This window comes from Ylistrum balloti, unplaced genomic scaffold (genome assembly GCF_031769215.1).
Source record: "Ylistrum balloti isolate Yb309-2 unplaced genomic scaffold, AGI_CSIRO_Ybal_v1 Utg370260, whole genome shotgun sequence".
Taxonomy (NCBI): Eukaryota; Metazoa; Mollusca; class Bivalvia; order Pectinida; family Pectinidae; genus Ylistrum; species Ylistrum balloti.
In genome coordinates, this window is record NW_026782205.1 from 167,011 (window position 1) to 190,249 (window position 23,239).

A 23,239-nucleotide genomic window follows, 5' to 3' on the forward strand; every position below is an offset into this window, starting at 1 on the left:
ACTGGTACTTGACATGTATAATATAGCTTCAACTTCCCAACTCTACTTGAAATGTGGCATGCACATTTAGGACCCATACAGAATATATCAGTACTTTCAAGGAGATGGTTGCAGTATAGTGTTTCAGAAACAGCTATATAGTGATTATGAGATCAAATAATGGACAGACAGATGGAAAGTGGAAAGACTACACATGTAAAGCAACTTAACAGTCCACTATCAGATGATGGTGAATCAAACACCACCAGCAACCTAAATAGTATAGCACAATTGATACAGTAATATATGCACCAACAACAAAATCTCAAATCAGATCTAAGCTCAGTAACCTGTGCAGCTGTTTAACAAAATTAATTAGTGATATTAATGGTACTATTGCAATCAATGTAGAGTTTATTAGTGAGAGATACACTGCGATGGTATACCTGAAGCTCGGGCCTGACACATCAATACTGATGAGGATTTCTCTGCTCTGATATTTGATATCATATTTTTGGTTTTATGTTATGAAAAGAAAAATCAAAACAAAATTTTTAAGAATTCTATTTGTAATGTGTTTTGAACATATCAGGATTATGTTAACAAGATTCATGAGTGTTACTGATTATAATTTCAACTCTTGTTTTGCCTTTCACAATGAGGACAACTGAATACCACATGTATTCATTCTGGATTCCAACCACCAAACTTGACTGATCCCTTTACATAAACAATGGATATCTATTCACCATTGTTACATCTCATATCAATTCAGTAACTGGTCAGTTGATGTAATCGAGAGGATAAATTAAACAATATCTCAGTAATGGCTTTACAAATATAACAAAGGAAAGTTCATATATATGTAGACAACTAGTACTTTAACACATATATCAGAGACAAAAAGCAATGAAGTGCTGAAAATATGATATCTAAATTTCTAACAAAGATGGGGACAATTTGATGGCAAAATGAGAAATTAATGGTATGTATTTGTACAAAAGTGATAACTTTAAGAATGAACTATTTACAAATGAAAATGTTTGACAAATGAACTATCATTAAAAAAATCTAATATTACAGAAATTAAAGATCTTTCTATCCTTGACGCTCATTTTCTTCCTCTGTTTTTATTTTCTTGATAGGACCTATACCTTGCAGCTGCTGTCGCCTGAAAAAAACAAACAGGTTACGTTTTAATTTCAGAATTCTTAAATCTAAGGCAATGGGTGTTATTACCCATACTATGAACTATGGATTTCTGTACTATTTAAGGGTCTTTTGTGCACCAATATCTATATACTATTACAGAACAAACTGTAATACATGTAAGACCTAAAAACGTTGTTAACATCAGTCTACCAAAAACAAGAGGCCCATAGGGCCTGTATCGCTCACATTGATCTCAAAGGCTAGCAATGGTATACATGACTATAGGTTGGGTATTTCAAATATTTCCAAATTTCTGCTGATGAGAAGAGTTTTGAAATTTCAGTCAGTTTGATCCTTTTTGGCCACACACATCAGCCCATGGATGTCAGCAACAGAAAAGCATCCTAAGCTCATTCCATCCATGAAGAATATTTGATTCTACCATATTTGGTTATTGCAAAGAAGATCTTTTAAATTTCATTCAATATGACCCTATTTGGCCACATCCATCAGCCCCTGGGAGTCAGCCAGGGTCAATATTAGCAAGACATCAAACTGTCATCCTAAACTAACAGTTCCAACCAAGTTTGGTTTATTTCCAATACGATGATTCAAGTATACCTCTTCATTGCGGGAATTATAATAAATGACAAGCGTCACAAGAAATGCTGAACTCTATGATAAATTTCGGAGATTAATTTCATCAATGATGATGATATAGAGCTAAGCAGTTAGAAAATACATTAGCAACAGATCACTTGTTCTAAAAGATGACCACAATTGTAAAGTAGGTGTAGCAGAGAAACTGTCTCTGTACAATCCATCATAATTCTTCCACATGAGTCGGAGCTTGCCTGAATCTCAAGTTTAAAAGGAAAGTGAGAAGACTTACGCATCTGCAGTTGTAACAGTTGTTGCTGGAAGAGTTCGTTTGACAGCAACCTTTGGACCAGCAGGACTCTGGGCATCTGTGAACGTAAAACAATAAATCCAATCAATCATTGGCAAGGTCACAGACAGCAGACATTGCATAATGCTTCTTTTTGAATTGTAACTTGTAACAGGAAGTCCATGGGCCTTAATGTTTATCTAAATATAAAGGACTTTATACCATGAAACATCTGTAGTAGTTAGTGGGAACAATTTATAACAAAGTAAAACGAATCAGAATGTTTTAGCACTACATTAAATTTTGACAAAATTTCAGGTGTTGCTCAGGGAAATCATAATTCTGCAATCATGTTACAAAATGCCTGCCATGGCGACCATATTGAACTTTCAACGAGGAAAAATTATAACACTTTGCCAAATTAGTTTCCTTAATGTCTTCTTAAAATTTTTAGCTTAATGGAAAATGCAGAATTTGAAAAGAAGTTTCAAAATATTATTTCGAGACATTTGATTTCAGACAAAGAAAATAATACTTGGTCAGTACCACTCAGGATTAGGTAAGTTTCAGCTGAATCCCACTGGTGGAATTGGAGAAGTCTAAAAATTAGACACACGACTGACAGTGCATGACGCTGAATGAAACAATGACTAACTGTCATCCTCACCCTTCAAGTCTAATGATATGAAAATCTCAGGGCTTCATCCCTAGAATTCTGTCTGAGAATTCCATAACATTTGCTGTTTATCAAACAACAGCGTTTTTGGATACATGAACGCTAGAAAAAATCTGAGAGTAAACCTTATTTTACAATTCAACTACTAACCTTGTAACCACCTCACTTGTGTTGCTGGTCCATAACCCTTCTCATTTCTTGCTGCAATTCTAAAGATTATGGCCGGTTTGGTGGTGTAGTCAATATGTGCTGAGGCAAGACTTGCAGTAGTCACTGTACACGTTGGCAAAGGACCACAGTACACCCGCACAAATGCCAGCTGAGCTGGGGTGCCAGGCTTCTGGTCAGCTTGTGAAGCAGCGTTACGCACAGCAAGATAAACAGAATACTCTGTAATACGACCAGCTGTGTTCTGAGGAGGCTCCCATGACAGGTGGGCTCCTTCAGCACTCTGAATAAACAATAGAAATATCCAATGCGACAACTTGACAACTAGATGTATCAAGGGCGTTTATAGATGCTGTATATGATAGAATGATGGAAGTGGTATATCAGTAAAGCATGGTACGAGAAAACTAAGAAAGCAGATGTCAATGTGCCTTATTCACCCCATACACTTGTTTATTTCTGATTTATTTTTATTTATATATTTTGATAAATGAAGCAATGTTAAATGACAATGAATATGGTAGTGGAATTATGTCCTTTACTAATCTGTCAAGCTGATGATGTATATAGAGGTTCTAGATCGAATCTTCAATAGGATTATGATTCAAGAGGTAAGAACTGATTGGGCAATATCAGGTGGGACTCTGAAGTCTATGTGTACACACCTATGGTGAACAATTGCAGTGGAGTGGAATCTGGCATTCAAATTGGGCACTTTCATCAAATTTTAACCAATTTCCACCACAAACAGCTACTAATACTTGACTTTAAATTGCAAGTCCTGACATGGATTTTAGGTAAATGGAAAGTCTTTTTTCTCAAAAACTTATCGGGCTTTTACCTGCAATCACCTTTCCACCAAATATCATACTTTCGTTTATCAAAGTTTTCACAAAATTGACCCCTATGACCTTGAATATGGATCAATGTCATTTCCTTTTGTAAAATTTATCCTACTTTCATCCCTTCAGCTGCCAAATACCATGACATTTGATGTGTTGGTTATGGAGAAGAAGTTCAAATGGAAAAGTTGACGCTGGATGGATGGACAATCGACAGATGCCATGCCACAATGTCACTTTATTATAATCTCAGAGTGTTGTTTAATTAATTTCAAATTCCATGTTCTAGATGTAAAAGAGGCCAAGTGGGCCTGAATCACTCAACTACTACACAGTTTACAAACAAGACATTGTCAGTTCATAAAATCATTTCAGCAAACTTAAAACCATATATGCTACTACACAAAACCTATGATTCCAGACCCATTGCTTGTTGAAAGAAGAAATAGAAGATTTCAATGAATTTGACCCAGGAGACCTTGAAAGCAAGTCAAAGTCAACTTTCTGAATAAAATTCAAAGCCATTTATCTAATTACGTTAAAGAACCAATATCAACAGCTTGGACCTTTTGGTTTATTAGAAGAAGTCATTATAAGATTTTAACCCTCGGACCTTGAAAGTATGTCAAGTTCAATCATATGAACAGATATGACAGCGCTTCATCACAGCATTGCTACATTTCCAATATCAGCACCCTGGGCTTTTTGGTTGTTTAAAAGATTTAACATATTTGAACCTATGACCTTGAAAGTGGGTAAAAGTCTCAGGTTAATGAACCTGACAGTCCTTCAAAGCAGCATACTACATGCCCTATAGCAGCACCTTTGACCTTTTGGTTATCGAGAAGAAGATTGTAACACATTTTACCCCTGTGACCTTGAAAGTGGGTAAAGGTCCTTCATTTTCACAAACCTTGTAGCCAATTCTAATTCATCCCAGCATGCTACAGTCCCAATATCAGTACCCTGGGTCTTTAAGTTATTAAGAAGTTGTTCAAATGTTTCAACACATTTGCTTCTGTGACCTTTAATGTGGATCAAGGTCATTAATTTTAACACACTTGGCAACACTTCATCCCAGCATGCTACAGGCCCAATAACAGAACCCAGGGCCTTTTGGTTATTGAGAAGAAGTCATTTGAATGGAAAGTTTGCGCATGTTGGTTAGTGCACAACGGCACACGAAACATGATGGCTATAGGTCATCCTGACTCTTCAGGTTAGATGACTTGATAAATATATGGCTATTAAAATTCGAACAAGATGTCCATAGGACCCCCATCATTCATCTGGTCACTGAAATCACTTCATCTAAACTTAATTATTTAGATAATTTATATCTTTTTCCCCCATCAGGATGCATTCCTGTTCCCCATGGGGATTACATATACTGTTTACACCAACAAGCATGGGTCATACAGAATTGGAACAGAATCCTGGCATTCCTATAGCAGAAGAGGTATTGTCAAGGATTCAGTCTATTTCCCCTATTGGGCCCTATCCCTCTTGCCACAGGGGACTCAGAGACCTGTAGTTTATGCAAAACTGATTTCCTTGCTTTAGACAAAATTTGGGTAAACACCTATCATTCCTTGAGGAGTAGGATTATAAAGAATTTAATATTCAGTAATTTAGGAAAAACATATTTTTATGTCATGGTGGTTTAGCCGTGTCAAGTTTGAAAGAGATTGCTTGAAAACTGATACATGAGACCTACCAACAAATATGATGGAAGGTCAGCACCATGATATAATAAATCCAATCAAAAATTTAAACAGGTGTATGAAATTTAAGGACCATGGAAAGAATAATAATCAATCCTTGTACATCTCAAGAGTATCAGTGATAAAACAATTCCAGAATATTTGCACAAAGATGAGTTGAACAGCTTGCCATAGTTAGCCAAACATTAGGAATATCAGGTTATATAGGATATAGATACAAGGAAAGCTAATGCCATTTTCATGGAGTTAGTATATGGAATGTTCACGGATGAAAAAATCCACCAGGCAGGGCACTTTGCTATTGTTACTACTTCATTCATGAATTGTAGAAAAAAAGTGGTCCATAAGACCTGTATTGCTCACATGCTTCAGTTCGTTGAAATCACTTGATCTTAACTAGAGGAAAAGCATTTAAAAGATTGTCTATTTCTCTTATTCAACCCAAACCTCTACCTAAAGGGTGCACTATATTTATTCACACGAAGATGCTTCAGACCAATATCTGACCAAAATTGAATAATTCCTATAGAATAATGATTTTAACAAATTGCTATCTGCATTTTGGGCTCTGCCTCTCAGGGTCTTGTTCCAGAGACTGAGATCCACCATTTAGACAAAGTTTTCCTTTACTCTAGACTGCTTCAGAAAGAATCTGGGTAAAATATCCTTTTCCCAACAAAAGGAGTGATTCTCCTCTTTCCATATAGGAAAATTCAGTTCCAAACCAAATTGGAACTGAATCTAATATTTCCTGCAGAAGAAGAGGAATTTGGAAGAAATTGCTCTATACCCTTCTGGTTTTCTTGCCTCTCCTACCAAGGCCAACCATTTTCAAATAAGAGACCCCAGCAGGCTCTTGGCAGCCACCACTGTTTGCTCTTTATCTGTTCCCTACTATCTTGTCCCTTTTTTTCTCTCTCTCTCCTATTTTTGCCGCTAACGATATGGAATTTGAACATTCTTCGAAGTAAAAGCAATAGTAATCTAAGATCATTGTCAGCCATTTTGTTTTCTGACTAGTCTCAGCATCGAACAGGTAAAATTCATCGTAGAAATCTACGATGACCACCTGTTGGCCATTCTGTTTCTTAACATTCCCAAAATCAAATGGGCACAACTAGGTACCAAGGAAGCCTTCATGAAAATTTGAGAAAGATTATCCAGTACTTCTCCAGAAATAGCAATAACAAAATTGTTTACAAACACTTTAAAATGGATTCCTTGCACCCAATAATGCATTATAAATTAAATTTCCTTCCACACTAGGGAGTCAAGACCCATTTTTTATATAAAATTGAATCCAATTCACCAAAGAATGCTTCACAGAATAAATTTGGACAATATCCTTTAATTTCTTAAGAGGAAGAAGGATTTTAAAGAATGTGCTCTATTTCCTTTATAGGGCCTCATGCTCTGGGGCCGAAGACTCACCATTTATGTAAAATATAATCCCTTCCCCAAAGGATATTTCTGACCAAATTTTGTTTAAATCTACTCAGTTGTACATGACGAGTAACACTTGGCCCTTTGGGCAAGGTGAGCTAATTAAAATATTCCTATTGTAAATTCAAACCAGCTCATATGCTCTCTGCCAGCAAAGTGAATGTTTCCATCCGAGTGTAAGTAATAAGCAGGATATATTATAAATGTTAGTATGTTCCCACAAACCAGAGATAACTCTAAAGCGTTCCTCACTTTTAAGCCCACCTTGCTGATTTTGATGGCAGATGGGGCACCAGGGTATCCAGGAAGACAGGTTTTAAATGCGGAGATCTCACTGAAAGTTCCACGGCCACAGGCATTTATTCCTGCCACACGAAATTTGTAGGCCGTTCCTGGCAGAAGCTCTTGCTTCTTGAGGACACTGTGGTCAGGTATGCTTACAACATCAATGTCCTAAAAAACACAAAGTCAAACATCAGTGTTAAAACTTCCCCCAGAATTTCGATCTGCAAACTGATACCAATTTTTCGTGTAAATTTCTAAACTGGCCAAGACATCATGAAACTAGAATCAAAACATGAGGCTCAATGAGCCTGTATCACTCATCTGATATCCAATGTTCAACAAAGCTAGAATTTGTGTTTATTACAAATACATGAACACATACATCATTGGTATTTAAAGTGGGCGCATCCTATCAATTTTAACTAATTTTCATGACAAATAGCTTCAGTGACAGTTAGGACCTGCATTAATAGGTAAATGTCTTTTTTCCTCTCTTAATTTGTCTAGCTTTGACCTAGAAACACCTTCCAACCCACATATACTGCTTCACAGACTTTTGGTTTAGCAGAAGAAATCTTTTACAGGTTTTGACAATTTGAACCCTGTAACCGTGAATATGGTTCAAGGTCATTTTGTCTGACTTCATCCTCGAGATCTACCAGCCAATTATTATGCTTCAGCCCCTTCAGGTCAGATGACCTAAAAATTGACTGACAGAGCCGATCCCATTTAGCATGAAATCTGGTACAGCAATGTAGGTCTAGATATCTACATGACAAAATTATCAGATGTTGTAGACATCATTGTTTGGTAAGATCATGAGTTTTTAAACTATCTGTATTATAGCAGTCTTTTTAATTTTCATATAAAACAGTCATTTTCTGAGTGAAGATATGTACAGTAGAAATGTACATCAATGTTACAGAATGATGCATCAAAGACACAAATGGTTTTTCCCCAAAGAACAAAAACACTCATTTCAGAGTTAACTAGTTTCCTTAAGGCAGAGCAAAGTCTAAATATAAATACAGTCAAACTTTGGTGTTTTGAAGTTTAGGGGACTACCAAAAAAACTTCAATACAATGAGACTCTGAATAATACATGTTGGTAAATCATAAATATTTTGTTTGAATCATGAGGTTATCACAGCTTACATCATCAATTTTTTGTTTGAATCATGAGGTTATCACAGCTGACATCATCAATTTTTTGTTTGAATCATGAGGTTATCACAGCTTACATCATCAATTTTTTGTTTGAATCATGAGGTTATCACAGCTTACATCATAAATCTTTTGTTTGAATCATGGGGTTATCACAGCTTACATCATAAATTTTTTGTTTGAATCATGAGGTTATCACAGCTGACATCAAAATTTTTTTGTTTGAATCATGAGGTTATCACAGCTGACATCATAAATTTTTTGTTTGAATCATGAGGTTATCACAACTGACATAAATTTTTTGTTTGAATCATGAGGTTATCACAGCTGACATCATAATTTTTTTGTTTGAATCATGAGGTTATCACAGCTTACAGTCTGTGTAAAACTTTGATATATTGAAAAGTTAGATTTCTTAAACATAAGGGGGTAAGTTAGTAGTAATATATAGGAATGAAATTTTGGACAGGACAAAAACCTTGATACATCGAGGAATTTGAATCATCAATGTTCGATCAGGTAGGTGTGACTGTATTTAAAAATTCAGTAGCTGCAATCTTAAGATGTTGTGATAGAAGGATTCTGAAATACCAGCAAATGTGAGATAGCTTATAGGAAATAATAGTTTAACATACCTGCTTGGTGTTGACAACATCACCGTTGCCCTGCGTAGTGTCAGAGGACAGATAATAATGAGCCACCACACAGGATGTACCCTTGATGATGCCAACATCATACCACTGGTGAGCATCCTTCTTCACAGGTGTGGTTGGCATCTTCACTGAAGGACTTTCTGCCTTATTCTCCTAGAAATAAAAATTACTGGATATACAGACAGAAGTCAAATCTAATTTTCCATTTTCTTCGCATTCTTTACTATACATGTATAGAGTCACTTCAACAGAGAAGTAAATCTTGTTTCAATTGTTATTTTAATACATGTATGCTAAATTTGCAATGGACATTAAAGTGAATTTCATAAATGAAATCTGGTGAAAAGACATCATGTTAGCTGGATATCTAAAACATTTATTGCATTTAGACAGATGAGCTTTAGTTTGTGTACAGTTCTGAATTAGGAAATCATAGAGAGATATCTATGTTCATTGTACCTGGGATGCTGTAGGGTGAGTTATAATCTTTGTGAACTGGGATGCTGTAGGGTGAGGTATAATCTTTGTGAACTGGGATGCTGTAGGGTGAGTATAATCTTTGTGAACTGGGATGCTGTAGGGTGAGTTATAATCTTTGTGAACAGGGATGATATAGTGGAAGATATTATTTTTGTTAATTGAGATGATGAAGTGAGAGATATCTTTGTGAACTGGATTGCTGTAGAGAGAGATACTTTTGGGAGAGATACTATCTTTATGAACTGGGATGCTGTAGTGAGAAATGTTATCTTTGTAAACTAGGATACATTTGGGAGAGATACTATCTTTATGAACAGGGGTGCTGTTAGGAGATATATTATTTTTGTGAATTGGGTTGTTGTAGGGAGAGACAACATTTTTGTGAACTGGGATGTTGTTGGAGGATGTCATTTTGATTGTACCTCTGTTCACAAAAATGATATCTGTTGAAATGACAATTTCTTACAAATTAGTTTGGGAGAAGTTGTTGGAGTAAATATACTGGCATTTGTAAATCATAGTGATGTGCAGTGATGGTGATATCAGGCCCTACAAAGTGATAGTGAGTATGTATGCATGGTGATACATGATGTCAAGTCAACATAAGGATGTTAATTAACTAATGTAGACTTAATGTACATGATGTATATCTTGAATGCACTACAATAAAACAAAAAGTCTGTATCAAAAATGTCTGTGTGACTGACCTGTTTCAGATCTGGATCAGCTTTCATGTTCATAGTACCTGGTTCCACTTTCACCTGGGGAGTTACTGTGCTGGCTGAGGAAATAGCTGCACTTGCCAGAGTAGCTAAAGGATCTAAGGAAGAAAGAAAAAAAGACATTTTGAGAGGTTTATTAATGAGTTCACATTCCAATTTAATGTCTTTTTTACCTAATCAACTTCATTATATTAAGACTTAATATTCTTTCTCCAATAACAGTTCACACCAAATTTGGTTGATATCCACTTAAAGCTCTTATTAGAAAAAATTGTGTGTGCCTGGTGGATGGCGCATGACAACCGATAAAACATGCTTGTTTTAGGTCATCCTGACTGACCTTAATACCATGATAATATCCGATATTGTAACAAGTTGGATCTAAAATCTTTAGTACTTTTACATTCATACAATTTTCACCATCTTCACTTCTAAATTTCAGAATTTCCAAGAGATAAATTTCTAGTGAATAGATAAGTAAGAACTAATTTTTTCCTGTGATTTTTTGATGAGACATGCTGTTATTTGATAAGAATATACATACTACAATATAAATCTGGTTGATCTTACCTGAAACCGAGTTAGCAACGGCAGCTAGAGCATCCATGCCAGCGAGGGTATTAGCAGCAGCAGCAGTGGCTAGAGAGGCTGCAGTGCTGCTTTGGGACAGGACACTCAGGGGATTGCTGTTGAGGGTAGGAGTCGGTAGAGACAGACCTACTGTATTAGACAGTGTGTCCATAGGAGTTGGCAGAGACACACCTACTGTGTTGGACAGTGTATCCATAGGTTCCTCCTTTGCCTCTTCGCTAGGAGTCGCCTGCAGCAGCTGAGCAGGAGGCATGGGTGATGCTTCTGTGATTGAGGTGTCCATAACTTCAGATTTAGTGTCAGACTGTAGCAGTGCAGCTGGTAAGTGCTCTGGTACATTAACTGTAGATGCATCTAGTGCAGCCTGACTCAGTGATGTTGAAGTTTCCATTGCAGACTGGCTCAGTGATGCTGTAACTGTTGAGACATCAGTAGTTTCAGTGGCTTCAATCTGTGGGACAGAGTCATCTCCTGGACAACTTTGACTGTCCATACCACTACCCATCCTGTGTGAAGCTAGGACATCCAAAGGATTTTGGCTGTCCATACTTACACCTGTCGTTTGTGTAGGTGGATCATCACCTGGGCAATTGTGTCCATCTGTGCAAACACCTGTCGTTTGTGGAGGTGGATCATCACCTGGGCAATTGTGTCCATCTGTGCAAACACCTGTCGTTTGTGGAGGTGGATCATCTCCTGGGCAATTATGTCCATCTGTACAAACACCTGTCGTTTGTGTAGGTGGATCATCACCTGGGCAATTATGTCCATCTGTGCAAACACCTGTTGTTTGTGTAGGTGGATCATCACCTGGGCAGTTATGTCCATCTGTGCAAACACCTGTCGTTTGCGTAGGTGGATCATCTCCTGGGCAGTTATGTCCATCCGTGCAAACACCTGTCGTTTGCGTAGGTGGATCATCACCTGGGCAATTGTGTCCATCTGTGCAGACACCTGTCGTTTGTGTAGGTGGATCATCTCCTGGGCAGTTATGTCCATCTGTGCAAACACCTGTCGTTTGTGGAGGTGGATCATCACCTGGGCAATTGTGTCCATCTGTGCAAACACCTGTCGTTTGTGTAGGTGGATCATCACCTGGGCAATTGTGTCCATCCGTGCAAACACCTGTCGTTTGTGTAGGTGGATCATCTCCTGGGCAGTTATGTCCGTCCGTGCAAACACCTGTCGTTTGTGTAGGTGGATCATCACCTGGGCAGTTGTGTCCATCCGTGCAAACACCTGTCGTTTGTGTAGGTGGATCATCACCTGGGCAATTGTGTCCATCCGTGCAAACACCTGTTGTTTGTGGAGGTGGATCATCTCCTGGGCAGTTATGTCCGTCCGTGCAAACACCTGTCGTTTGTGTAGGTGGATCATCACCTGGACAGTTATGTCCATCTGTACAAGGTGCTTGTTGAACTGGTCTTACTGTTGGAGTGGTTGTCAATGACTGAGAGATTATGACTGGACTCTCTGCTACTTGAGTAGCACTCTGAGGTGCAGCAGGAGTGATGGTTATCTGGACTGGCTTCTGACCACTGGGCACAGCACTAGCTGCAACTGCTTGAGTAGTCATGGTAACTGGTGCATGAGAGATGGATGGCTGAGCAATAAGGGAAATAGTTGGAGTGGATGGGGTGGCACTAGGGGTGGTTGTGGTGTACAAGAGACTGGTGGCTGCTGTGGTGGCCAGGGCTGCAGGAGATGCTGTAATAGTCTTCAAAACTGTACCACCAAGTTGATTTGCTGTAACATAGATATATATATAAAAAACTTCAGTATCACATACTACAGAATGGTAGAAAACACTAAAGTTGGCAATGAAATGGCTTAATTAATCAATCTATTTATAATTTAATAAGAGATTCCATGGGTATTTCAGTGACTACTAGCATATGATCTTTATCGGTTTTAGAGTCAAACCTGTCATATGTGGCCTTCAAAGGGAGACAATAAATGATGTCACATATGACAAGGGGTCTCAAAACAGGTTCAATAAGAAAATAAAAAAATATCCATTTTCTATCAACTAGTTATGGCACAGGTTGTTAATTTGTAAATATTTGATAATTCTGATAGAAGCTGTACTTAATTAGATTAAAACTCTACAATAGAGCAAATGATGTTTTTAATGACCGAATGGTGCTCATTTCCACCCAGAAACCCTGTATTCTGGCCGCAAAATCAATGTGCCAAAAAAACAGCCTGAACTGCACTCTAATTTGACAGTTGGTGCTTAACATAATACTGCCTTCTTATACTCGCAATTCTTACAATATTCCCCAAAGGATGCTTCTGACCAGTTTTGATCAATATCTCTTCAGTTGTTCATGACTAGTAGTGAATTTCCAGTACAGACACCGGATGCCGCGCCATGGCATAAACACACCAGTCCTTTGAACCAGGTGAGCTAAAACCTTTTGATATATCACAGTGCTTTATTCAACTCAATAAGACTATGAACTTAATCGTGAATAGGACAAGCCGTAAAGGCTTTGATTGGAACAATGACTGACTGTACTTTGCTAAAAGCAAATCTTTTAGAGTCCACTTTTCCAAAATTTTAGAGATGTTGGAACATTAAATTTGGCAGTTTGTAAATGATGGTTGTGTTGTGGTGTCCACCTTTTGATCTACACTAGACTGGTTTAAGTTGGACTTAACATTTTGAGCAATATCTATATGCAAACTTTACAGAGAAATGTTGAGGAGGAACCAGCCGATATAACTTTTTTTTTTGTTGCAGGAAAGACAAAAAGTGATATCCTCACATTTGAGATATTCCTAAAATAATTCCTGTTCTATTGATCTAATTTCACACATTATTTATCAGCTAATATTCATTATTTTCATTTGAATCCATTTGATGTACTCGAGAAAAAATCTTAAATAAGGGCATTGCAATTTATAATGAAGTTTGTTAGTTCAAGGTTTTTATGATACTTAACCAATATGTGAAATTTGATCAAAATCTGTTGAGAAATAAAGTTGCTAGTGATGAAATCAAGTGAACATACGTACATATTCACAAACAAAATGCAATATACCCTCCATAGTTGCTGTGATAATAAAATCCTGACAATGAATGGTCTAGGCCATTCTACCACAATTTTGTACTTGCCTGAGCATAAATAATGGTTGTTCTGCATCAGGTAAGAGGATTTTTACACCGGTGACCAATGCTCAGCTCATATAAGGTATAGAACTTGATGTTATGATAATGTATGATAGATATGAACCAAATCTGTTATTGATTCTGAATTAGACAGATGGAAAATGGTTAACACTATATGCACCCCCTTCCCCCTACCAAATAAAATTATTGAAAAAAATTATCTTTATCTGGCATTCATTTGAAAAAACTTTTACACATACCATTTGATGAGACAATATTGACCATGGGTTTGGCTGCAATAGGAGACATGGTTGCGGAAACCACCTGTGGTGCACCAGTGATGTTGAGGGCAGCAGCTGAGGACACGGGCAGGGTAGTCACTGTCAATGGTTTACCTCCTGTCATACAAAACAACTTGTCAGTGATCAAACAATATATGTCATGTTTACAAGACATTTTGTGTCAGTATAAAGACACCATCAAGAAGAGTTATTGAACACTTTCTCATGCTGGTAATTAGTCTTAACATTTAATTAATCAAGTTGCACTAAAAAATACACCTTGGTAATTTCTTACGGAAATGGTTATTATCTTTCTTGAAAATTTCATCACCTTTTAAATTAATGTTAAACTTTCATTGACAAAATATAGTTTTGATTACTACAAAAGGTCTATCTATATCTCTAATGCTTCATAATTTACATACTCACCAGCTGTGAGAGTGGACATTCCTTGACCTACACTTGTCTGAGGGCTGACAACAATGAATTGAGTGTTTCCTGTTCCGCCACCAATTTTTGGCACTGATGTAATTATTTTTGTTGGGGTCGAGTGCAGGCCACCAGTAGATCCCTTAGGAGCAGCAATGACAATGGTCTTTTGACCAGCTTGTGTTGTGATTGTGGCAGAACCAGAACGTGCCATTGACAGCATGGATGAGGGGATGGTCTTAATGATAGTTTTAGTTACTCCTGTCTGTATGTCAGAAAAAAAAGATACAATGAACCGATTTTAGTGCTATTAATCAATTGTGATTACAATATTATTTACAAGTTAAAGCTAAGTTCACAATGAAATATGAAGTTCAACAGTAATACACAATTAGACTGAATTTAGGTCAAAGTTACCGAGAATATTCTACCAGTAAAAATATTTAATATTTCTTACCAAGAAATATCTGTAAACTTACAGACAAGTTATCAACAATAGGGAAGCATGTATAACAAAGATTATTTACAGAAATTTATACTGAAACAAAGAAACAGCTCACAACCTGAAATGTCACAATTTTTTAAAACTAACCCTAAAGCTTATACATTGTTTAACACAGTGCTGCTGCATTGAATATGTAATAAAAGATTATTGAAGTTTTCAAATGGTGACAACTTTACTGAAAGTACTGGTGTTATTCAAATGAATGTAAGGGCTATTCAAGTAAAACATCTATCCCAACCCAAGACTCTTGGTTTTGTTTTGGGGTATCACCTATATAATTAATTGGTAACTTGATTGGAAATAATAGGCAGGAAATCAGCTTCTAATAAACATTCTATTGGAACAGCTTTTACAATGTAATTTTCCCAATTGGGTTCTGACCCTTCTACTCCAGAGTGTTAAGACCAACCCTTTATAAAAAAATTGATTCCCCCTTCATCCAAGGATGCGACTTTAGTCCAAATGGATAAAATCTGACTCCTCCCAAAGAAGGTTTTTGAAATATTTACTTTATTTTCCATTTTGTTCTCTGCCCTCAGGGAATAAACAGTAATTTCTTTGGTGAAAAGTTGATGACATGGTCCACAGTATGGCATGAGCCAATAACGTATAGAAGGGATAGTAACCATCATTTAATTTCCTGTTACAACAATAAAATGTAATGGTAGAAGGACTTAGGACAACCTAGCTTGATGTAAAGATTTACCCATGGGGCAGTACCCATGTGGCTGTACCCTGAGGCTGCTCACTACTGACGCCAAGTATAGTAGGTGTCTGGCCAGCCTAGTTTGACGTGAGGACTTACCCATGTGGCTGTACCCTGAGGCTGCTCACTACTGATGCCATGAATGGTAAATATGTCTGGCCTCCCTGACTTATTGTGAAGTCTTACCTATGTGGCTGTACCCTAAGGCTTCACACTACTGATGCCAAGTATAGTAGGTGTCAGGCCCACCAGGATGTGAGGACTTACCCGTGTGGCTGTACCTTGTGGCTGCACACTACTGATCCCTAGTATAGCAGAAGGTGTTTGGCCTGCCAGGATGTGAGGACTTACCCGTGTTGCTGTACCTTGTGGCTGCACACTACAGATCCCTAGTATAGTAGAAGGTGTTTGGCCTGCCAGGATGTGAGGACTTACCCGTGTGGCTGTACCTTGTGGCTGCACACTACTGATCCCTAGTATAGTAGAAGGTGTTTGGCCTGCCAGGATGTGAGGACTTACCCGTGTGGCTGTACCTTGTGGCTGCACACTACTGATCCCTAGTATAGTAGAAGGTGTTTGGCCTGCTTGGCTTGTGGTGAGGATGGCTGTTGGCTTCCCTGTACCCCCTCCCTGGGTTGTCACCAGTTTTACAATGGTAGCACCTTGAGGCAGAGGACCTTTTGTCTATAAAACATCAGAATGTAAGCCAATGTGAGATAAAACTTACACAGTAAGTAGCTGGATAAACATATTTTTATAGTGAAACATATAAAACCGCACATTTAGTGAAAATGAAAGTGGTAATCTATGTATTTGTGTCCTTTCAGTGGTTCAATTCATATCAGAGGGGTTGCTTACCATGAATTCGGTACACTGCATATCCCCTTAATATGCACCAAGTTTCATGGTTCTTGCTTACTTGTGGGCAAAGTTATGCTCTGGACACACAAGGATGGATGGACGGCAGGGTGCAAGGACAGATGTATGGGGGAATGGACTGACTGACACTCTAACTATGTGTACAAAACTTCAGCAGTAACCAAGAAAATATGCTTTGATAATAAGTCATAGATATCGAAGAATGAATCATTGCCCATTTCACCTTCCTCTGGTTTTATTTGTCATTTTAACAATGTACTCATTAGAGATGAGGTGACAACCATTCTGGGCAGGCAACTATCAGCATTGACCTAGATTTTGGAATTTGTTATGTTATAATTATAACTTACTCAAAACAATTTACCTTTTTAAATAAATGAATATTCTTGGGGAAGATTAAAACATTTCTGGTCCCATTGTCATGAAGCAAGCGTAAAATATTAAAAAAATCTTGTTTAAAGTATGTAATTATGTTGAACTAGCTCATAAGCGATACCCTTGATATGTATCATGGACATATATATAGAATATTGGATGAATGATTTACACCTGTCCACAACGACCTCAACAACCAAATACTTACTGTAGCAACTTGCATGCCTTGATTAGTCTTGACTAGGGTAACAATTTGTGGTTGACCAGTGGTAGTGCCAGCTCCTGCCTTGTGAACTGTGATGATTTGCTTGCCACCAATGGTCTGCTGGATGCTTCCAGGTGTTTTCAGAATAGTAGACCCAGGAGTGGCCACACGTACCGTCTGTGTAGCTACAAACAGAACCAGATCATCAACAACAGAAATCACAAAGGTGAATTGAATAGATATCATATATCCGTTTCTGGTAAATGAAGAATTTCACAGGCTACCCAGTTCTGAATTTTTTGGGAGTTGCCTTTATAGATATTTTGCACAAATAAGATTTCTCTTGGTCATTACCCACCATTACAAGATCTTTATTGGATCAATATATGTTTGTTGTATTCTCTGCTTTTTATTTGAATCGATTATAGATTTCAAATTTGTCAAATTTTACTAATTTTAAAAATCTCTCTTCCCTCTAATAGCTTTATTGGTTGATATTGAAACTAATAACAAGCAAACAGTTATATTTCACATACTATAGAATATATGAGTAAATAAGTAGGAATCTTTTCTAAAACACATTTAAAATGCCTATAATGCCAAGTGTTTCAGTTGTAAAATCACAACATTCAATAATTAAAGAGATCCTAATATGATTTTGACACTTATCGATGTTTGACCTTTATTTTCTTTGAAAGTTGGATATTTTTCTCTTTGCTCTGTTTTTGCTCTTGATTATGTGTAATTTGAAAATTCCTCTACAGAAGTAGTGATAATAATCTTTTACTGTCTAATACAAAATGGTTGCCTTTCAACCATCTTTTTCTGATCCGCCCCAAATCAAAAGCACACTACTAGGTGTAAAGGTAGCCTATGTATATATATTTGAGAAAGAGCCACTTGTATTTTTCCAGAAATTGCAATAACAAACTTCAATTATCAAAATCCAAGATGGCCGCCTACCAGCTTTGATATTAAACATTTCATCAGCAACGCAAACACCAATAAATTGGGATTCACATCATTCTATCATTGAATAATCCACACATAATGATAAAACAATTCATCTAACAGCTAATGCATCTTCAGATTAAAATGTGTGACACAATATCTAATATATTACCTAACTTTCCAGGAACTGGTGTGACTTTGACACCTTGAGGTGTGACAATTGTTGGGGTCACAACTTTGATGCCAGAAACCGGTGTCGTTGTGGTACTGGATGTGCCAGGAATCTTCTGTGTAGCTGCGGCTGCAGCTGCCAGGGCTGCTATACCTGTCATCTGACCACCACCCTGGACACACAAAATGGCATATCAAAATTTTGTATTATCCTATTGTTGAATAACTATTTCAGTAATTTTGGATCAATTTCATGACCAATGACTTCAACAATATGTTAACAAATATCAGACATTTCTTAATATTTCTACACTGAAGTATCATATCTATAAACAAGAAATCCAAGAGGGATCTTGGCACCCATCATTCTTTGATCTTTAGTTGTTTTTAAAAGTTGGATTTTTTCCCTTTTTTCTCTTCTCTCCTCTGTTTTTGTACTTAATCATAAGAAATTTGAACATTTGAAATATAGAGCAATCCTTCAGTAAAATGAAAGGAATTTGAACTGTTAATGTGCTCACTGTGTGACATATCATAATTTATCACTCATTTGTAGCCTTGTTTTTTGTTGCATGTATAACTTAAGCATGCAGTTGTTAATGGTTGAAATCTGTTTTTCTAGTCATCAATGCCTCAAAAATCAAAAGTAGAATCAGAGTCCATTTGAAACAACTGAGATTACCCTCATTATTCTTTGTTTGATACTTATTACTGGCAGCATTTCGTCAGCCAATTCCAAGACACTACCATGTCTGACTGGTGAGTAACCCAACAAACATATGTCATAACATCTCATGTCGAGACGTCGCATGATGTCATAATGAATACAGGAGCACATTTCAGTGACGTCTAAAGATGTCATAAGTATGGAAAGAGTAATTGTTAACTAAGATATCGATTTAAGTCTTCTCATAGTTCTGTCATGCACAGATCAAAATGTCATCTAGATGAAAGGTTTGAAATCTACCTAAAAAAACATCAATTGATAGAAAGATGAGAAAACACAGCAGTATGGATCAACTCGCTAGTCCTGTGGACAAAGTGAGCCAAAATCTTGCTTATGTATATTTTTGAGCTCATTACCGTTGATACAACAGTTGGAACTCTCTGACCAGCCTGAGTGACGACTTGTGGAGTAGCGACACGAATGTTACTTGTTGGCGTCATGGTTATTGGCGTCTTCTGGCGAGCAGCAACAGCAGTAACTATAGAAAAACATTGTAAACGAAAACAGGTTAGTTGTTTTTGCACACTCTCATCAATAACCTACACCAGTTATCTACTGTCTGACAAAGGAAACAGACCTAAAACAGTAAATAAAGAGATTTTATCTTACATAACACAGAAATTGTATTTTTAAGTGTACATTACTGTCAAACCCACTTAATGGATGTAATGAGAAGAAGCCCAGTGGCCTTAACGGTACCTAAATACAAATACAAATGTATCTATATAGGAAAGAGGCCAAATATGCTTTAATTGCTTGATTAGCATACAGTCGGATCGTGTCTATCTCGTGATCCACAACACTGCTTAATATTGTTAATGGATCAGGATCTCAATTGCTACAAAGATATAACAATAATTCTAAGCCCCTGGGAATGGGTAAGGCCCCAGCGATGATTTTTACATCATAACTGTGTTTATCTCTTGATGCCTTGCAATGTTATATGTTAATAAGGGCTGGTGATCTCAACCGTTTCAAAGACATAACCATGAAATTAAGTCAAAAGGGTCAAGGCTGGTGATCTCAACCGTTTCAAAGACATAACCAAGAAATTAAGTCAAAAGGGTCAAGGCTGGTGATCTAAACCGTTTCAAAGACATAACCAAGAAATTAAGTCTACAGGGTCACAATGAAGACCAGAGATATCGAGTTGAAATAACTTCAATACTGAAGTATGTTTTCTACTGTAATGTTTGCAAGAATAACTGATTGTGAGATGAAAAGGATATTATCAAAATTCATTTCCATTTGTCAAAATTTTCCCCTTTTTTCTTTTAAAAGACTAGTTAAAATAAAAATTTCTTAAGACTTGTTTCATGAATAAAATGAAATTGAAATTCCTGCAAGATTCTACTTATATTGCTTATATCTATCAAAGACATTGTTGGCTCAAATATATCTGATTTTAAAATCTATCAATTGAACAACAAGATGGGCAGCAATGTTTAAATAAATAATTTCCATATTTGATTGCATGTCCATGTATTATAGTATGTGTAGTCAGACATTCCTTTCCTAAAAAAACATCTTAATCAAAAAACTTCTGAAGGAAGCAGGAAGTAAGACATGAAACATTTCATATATTACGTAAATGTCAGAACTAAAACAGATTGATATTGCTCCTTGAGTAAACTTAGCTTGCCACAAAGTTTTGTTGGTCATGTTTAGCCACCAGTCACAATAATAACATCTTTTAATGACAATAAAATGAAGAAGTTAACAGATGGATAGATTTTATTGCCATATAAACCACACTAGTCCTTTGGACTAGGTGAGTTTTCATAGCCTCTGATTACATAACCCTGAAAATAAATAGGGATCTGTTAAAACCCCATGCGATCTACACAAACTTTCTATTATTTTTACAAGTATATTCTACACAAGCAATTTCTTGTAAAGAAGATGCTTAAACAGGAAAGTATTGCCAATATAAAGTTGATAGGTGATGCTGTCTGAGTATGACGGAGCCTCAATTGCACATTTGTGATGTTGCTGTGTCAATACTACAATGTAAAAATTAGCCAAGATTTACCTTCGATCGCTATGCATTTTTAATTTGGTTTGTAAATATGAATTTCATGAGATATCTTGTACAGACATACATAGAGACGTACACAGTAAGTCTTTGAGCTTGGACTAAGTAAAGTTACACACATTATTATATAATCAAGTATTACTATCAACGCTTTTTTCTTTTGCAGTTTTCAAATCATGAATCCATTAACAGTGAAATATCACCAGAACATAACATCTGAAATAAAAGTGAAATTTCACCACAAGAACATCAAACATTCCTGGACAAACATGTACATGTAAAAATGCATTCCAAAACAGCGTTACAACAAAGGGATAGACTACCAACTGCTTAAAGAAAACATCCACATACAGAACTAAAAGCAAAATTATATAGGATCACAAACCAGTACCTGTAAAATATCACGAGCTGCTTCAACACCAGATTTAATGAAGCAGGCATCACATAGGCATTAAATAGCAAATAAAAAACAATCTTCATTCCCAACTTAAATCTACAAAGCGATGTCAAACGCTGTCACCAATGACACTTCATAGAGCTATGAAGACATTTTGTGACATCTTTTGATCTGCAGCAGATATGTTTGTCGCGTGTGAGGTAGGTTACGGCAGGAAGAAGTCATGGCAACACTCTCTAGTAGATGGAGGCCCATGGACCTTAAAGACCATCTGGCAGTAAAGACCTATATATGATAGAGGCCAAATAGGACTAAATTGCCCAATGACTCAACAGCTTACAAAGAAGACATCAGCTCACAAAAACATTGTCTGCAAACTTGAAATTCTTCTCCTTATACTTGCTCCTACCCAAAACCATGACTACAAATCTATTGCTTGTTGAAAGATGAAATCTTCAGTTCCAACACATTTTTACCCCTGATACCTTGAAAGTAGGTGAAGGTCAACTATATCAATAAATTTGGTAGCTCATCATTCAATTATGTTACAGAACCAATATTAATAGCCTGGAACTTTTTGATTGGAAATAAGCTGTTTAAAGATCTTAATATATTTGACCCCTGTGACATTGAAAAGTGGTCAAGTTAATTCCTTTTAACAGACTAGGTCGTTCTTCATCCCAGCATGCTACAGGCCCTATAGTTTTTTCATGAAAAACAGTTGTGCAATGATATTGCAGAATGCTTCTCTGATTCTTTTCATTAACAAATCAAACCACAAATATTTTTCTCATTGGTGCGAATGAAACGGGACAAGTGGTTCAGACTGCTTGTTCTAGATGAGTTATATTGGATTTTGAACCAGACTTAAATATAAAATTTGGTCAAGACAATCTCAGGATCACCCCATGCAGGTCTGATATTGTCACCCCCTATTAATGTTTCAGACTAAATTTGGGTGAAAACAACTCCAGCATTAAAAATGCCTAATTAGAGGCCACATCTTTAAGTCCCTTGGTATTGAATCAACTTTTTAGATTAAGAATTAATTGCCGACACCTAATGACGTTTCTGACAAAATTTGACTGAAATCAATTCCAGCATGAAGGGAGAGTAGCACATTGAAACAAACTATTGACTATCTCTCCCTTTCTTGAGGCCCTGCCCCTTGAACCTTAGCAGTTGAATCAATTTCCTGAATTTAAGAAACAATTATCTGTCTGCAATGATGTTTCAGACCAACTTAGAATGAAATCTACACAGGAATTAAGAAGGATTAGCATTTTCAAGCAAAATACTGCCTAATTTTCCCATTTGGGGCCCTGTCCCTAAGTCCCTTGTGGTTGAATAAACTTTCTGAGTTCATGTATTAACTGCCAACACCTTATGATGTTTCAAACAAAATTAAAATAAATTCCATTGTAGCTTTAAAGGAGAGTAGTGTTTTGAAGTAAAATATTGACTTTCTTTCCCTTTTGAGGCCCTGCCAACAGGTCGAAAGTTTTATTCTAGTTTTCAGTTGTGGTCAAAGTCTTGATATCTGGTATATATCATCAATGATTTTGATACTCTTACAAGGTCACAGGGTCTAATATTAAATATGTAATATGTTAAGGTAATTTACTATCAACGTTATTATAATGAATGACATTGCCTTACCTTCAGGATCATGGGGGACAAATGTAATGAATTTTG

The 23,239-nt window shown here is 36.7% G+C and overlaps 1 protein-coding gene across 1 annotated transcript in view; it reads right to left on the reverse strand.

Annotated features, from left to right (window-relative positions):
* Positions 1-901: 901 nt before the first annotated feature.
* LOC132552585 (host cell factor 1-like) overlaps positions 902-23,239 on the reverse strand; it is a 36,517-nt gene continuing 14,179 nt past the window's right edge. The window contains exons 10-22 of the mRNA XM_060216771.1: positions 19,469-19,590; positions 18,387-18,558; positions 17,267-17,448; positions 16,324-16,488; positions 14,594-14,858; positions 14,144-14,281; positions 10,748-12,514; positions 10,163-10,275; positions 8,958-9,128; positions 7,126-7,326; positions 2,847-3,147; positions 2,024-2,099; positions 902-1,150 (exon numbers count right to left, since the gene is read on the reverse strand). Of these exons, the coding sequence (XP_060072754.1) occupies positions 1,078-1,150; positions 2,024-2,099; positions 2,847-3,147; positions 7,126-7,326; positions 8,958-9,128; positions 10,163-10,275; positions 10,748-12,514; positions 14,144-14,281; positions 14,594-14,858; positions 16,324-16,488; positions 17,267-17,448; positions 18,387-18,558; positions 19,469-19,590 (3,746 nt within the window). The 3' untranslated portion in view covers positions 902-1,077. The remainder of the gene's footprint in view (positions 1,151-2,023; positions 2,100-2,846; positions 3,148-7,125; positions 7,327-8,957; positions 9,129-10,162; positions 10,276-10,747; positions 12,515-14,143; positions 14,282-14,593; positions 14,859-16,323; positions 16,489-17,266; positions 17,449-18,386; positions 18,559-19,468; positions 19,591-23,239) is intronic.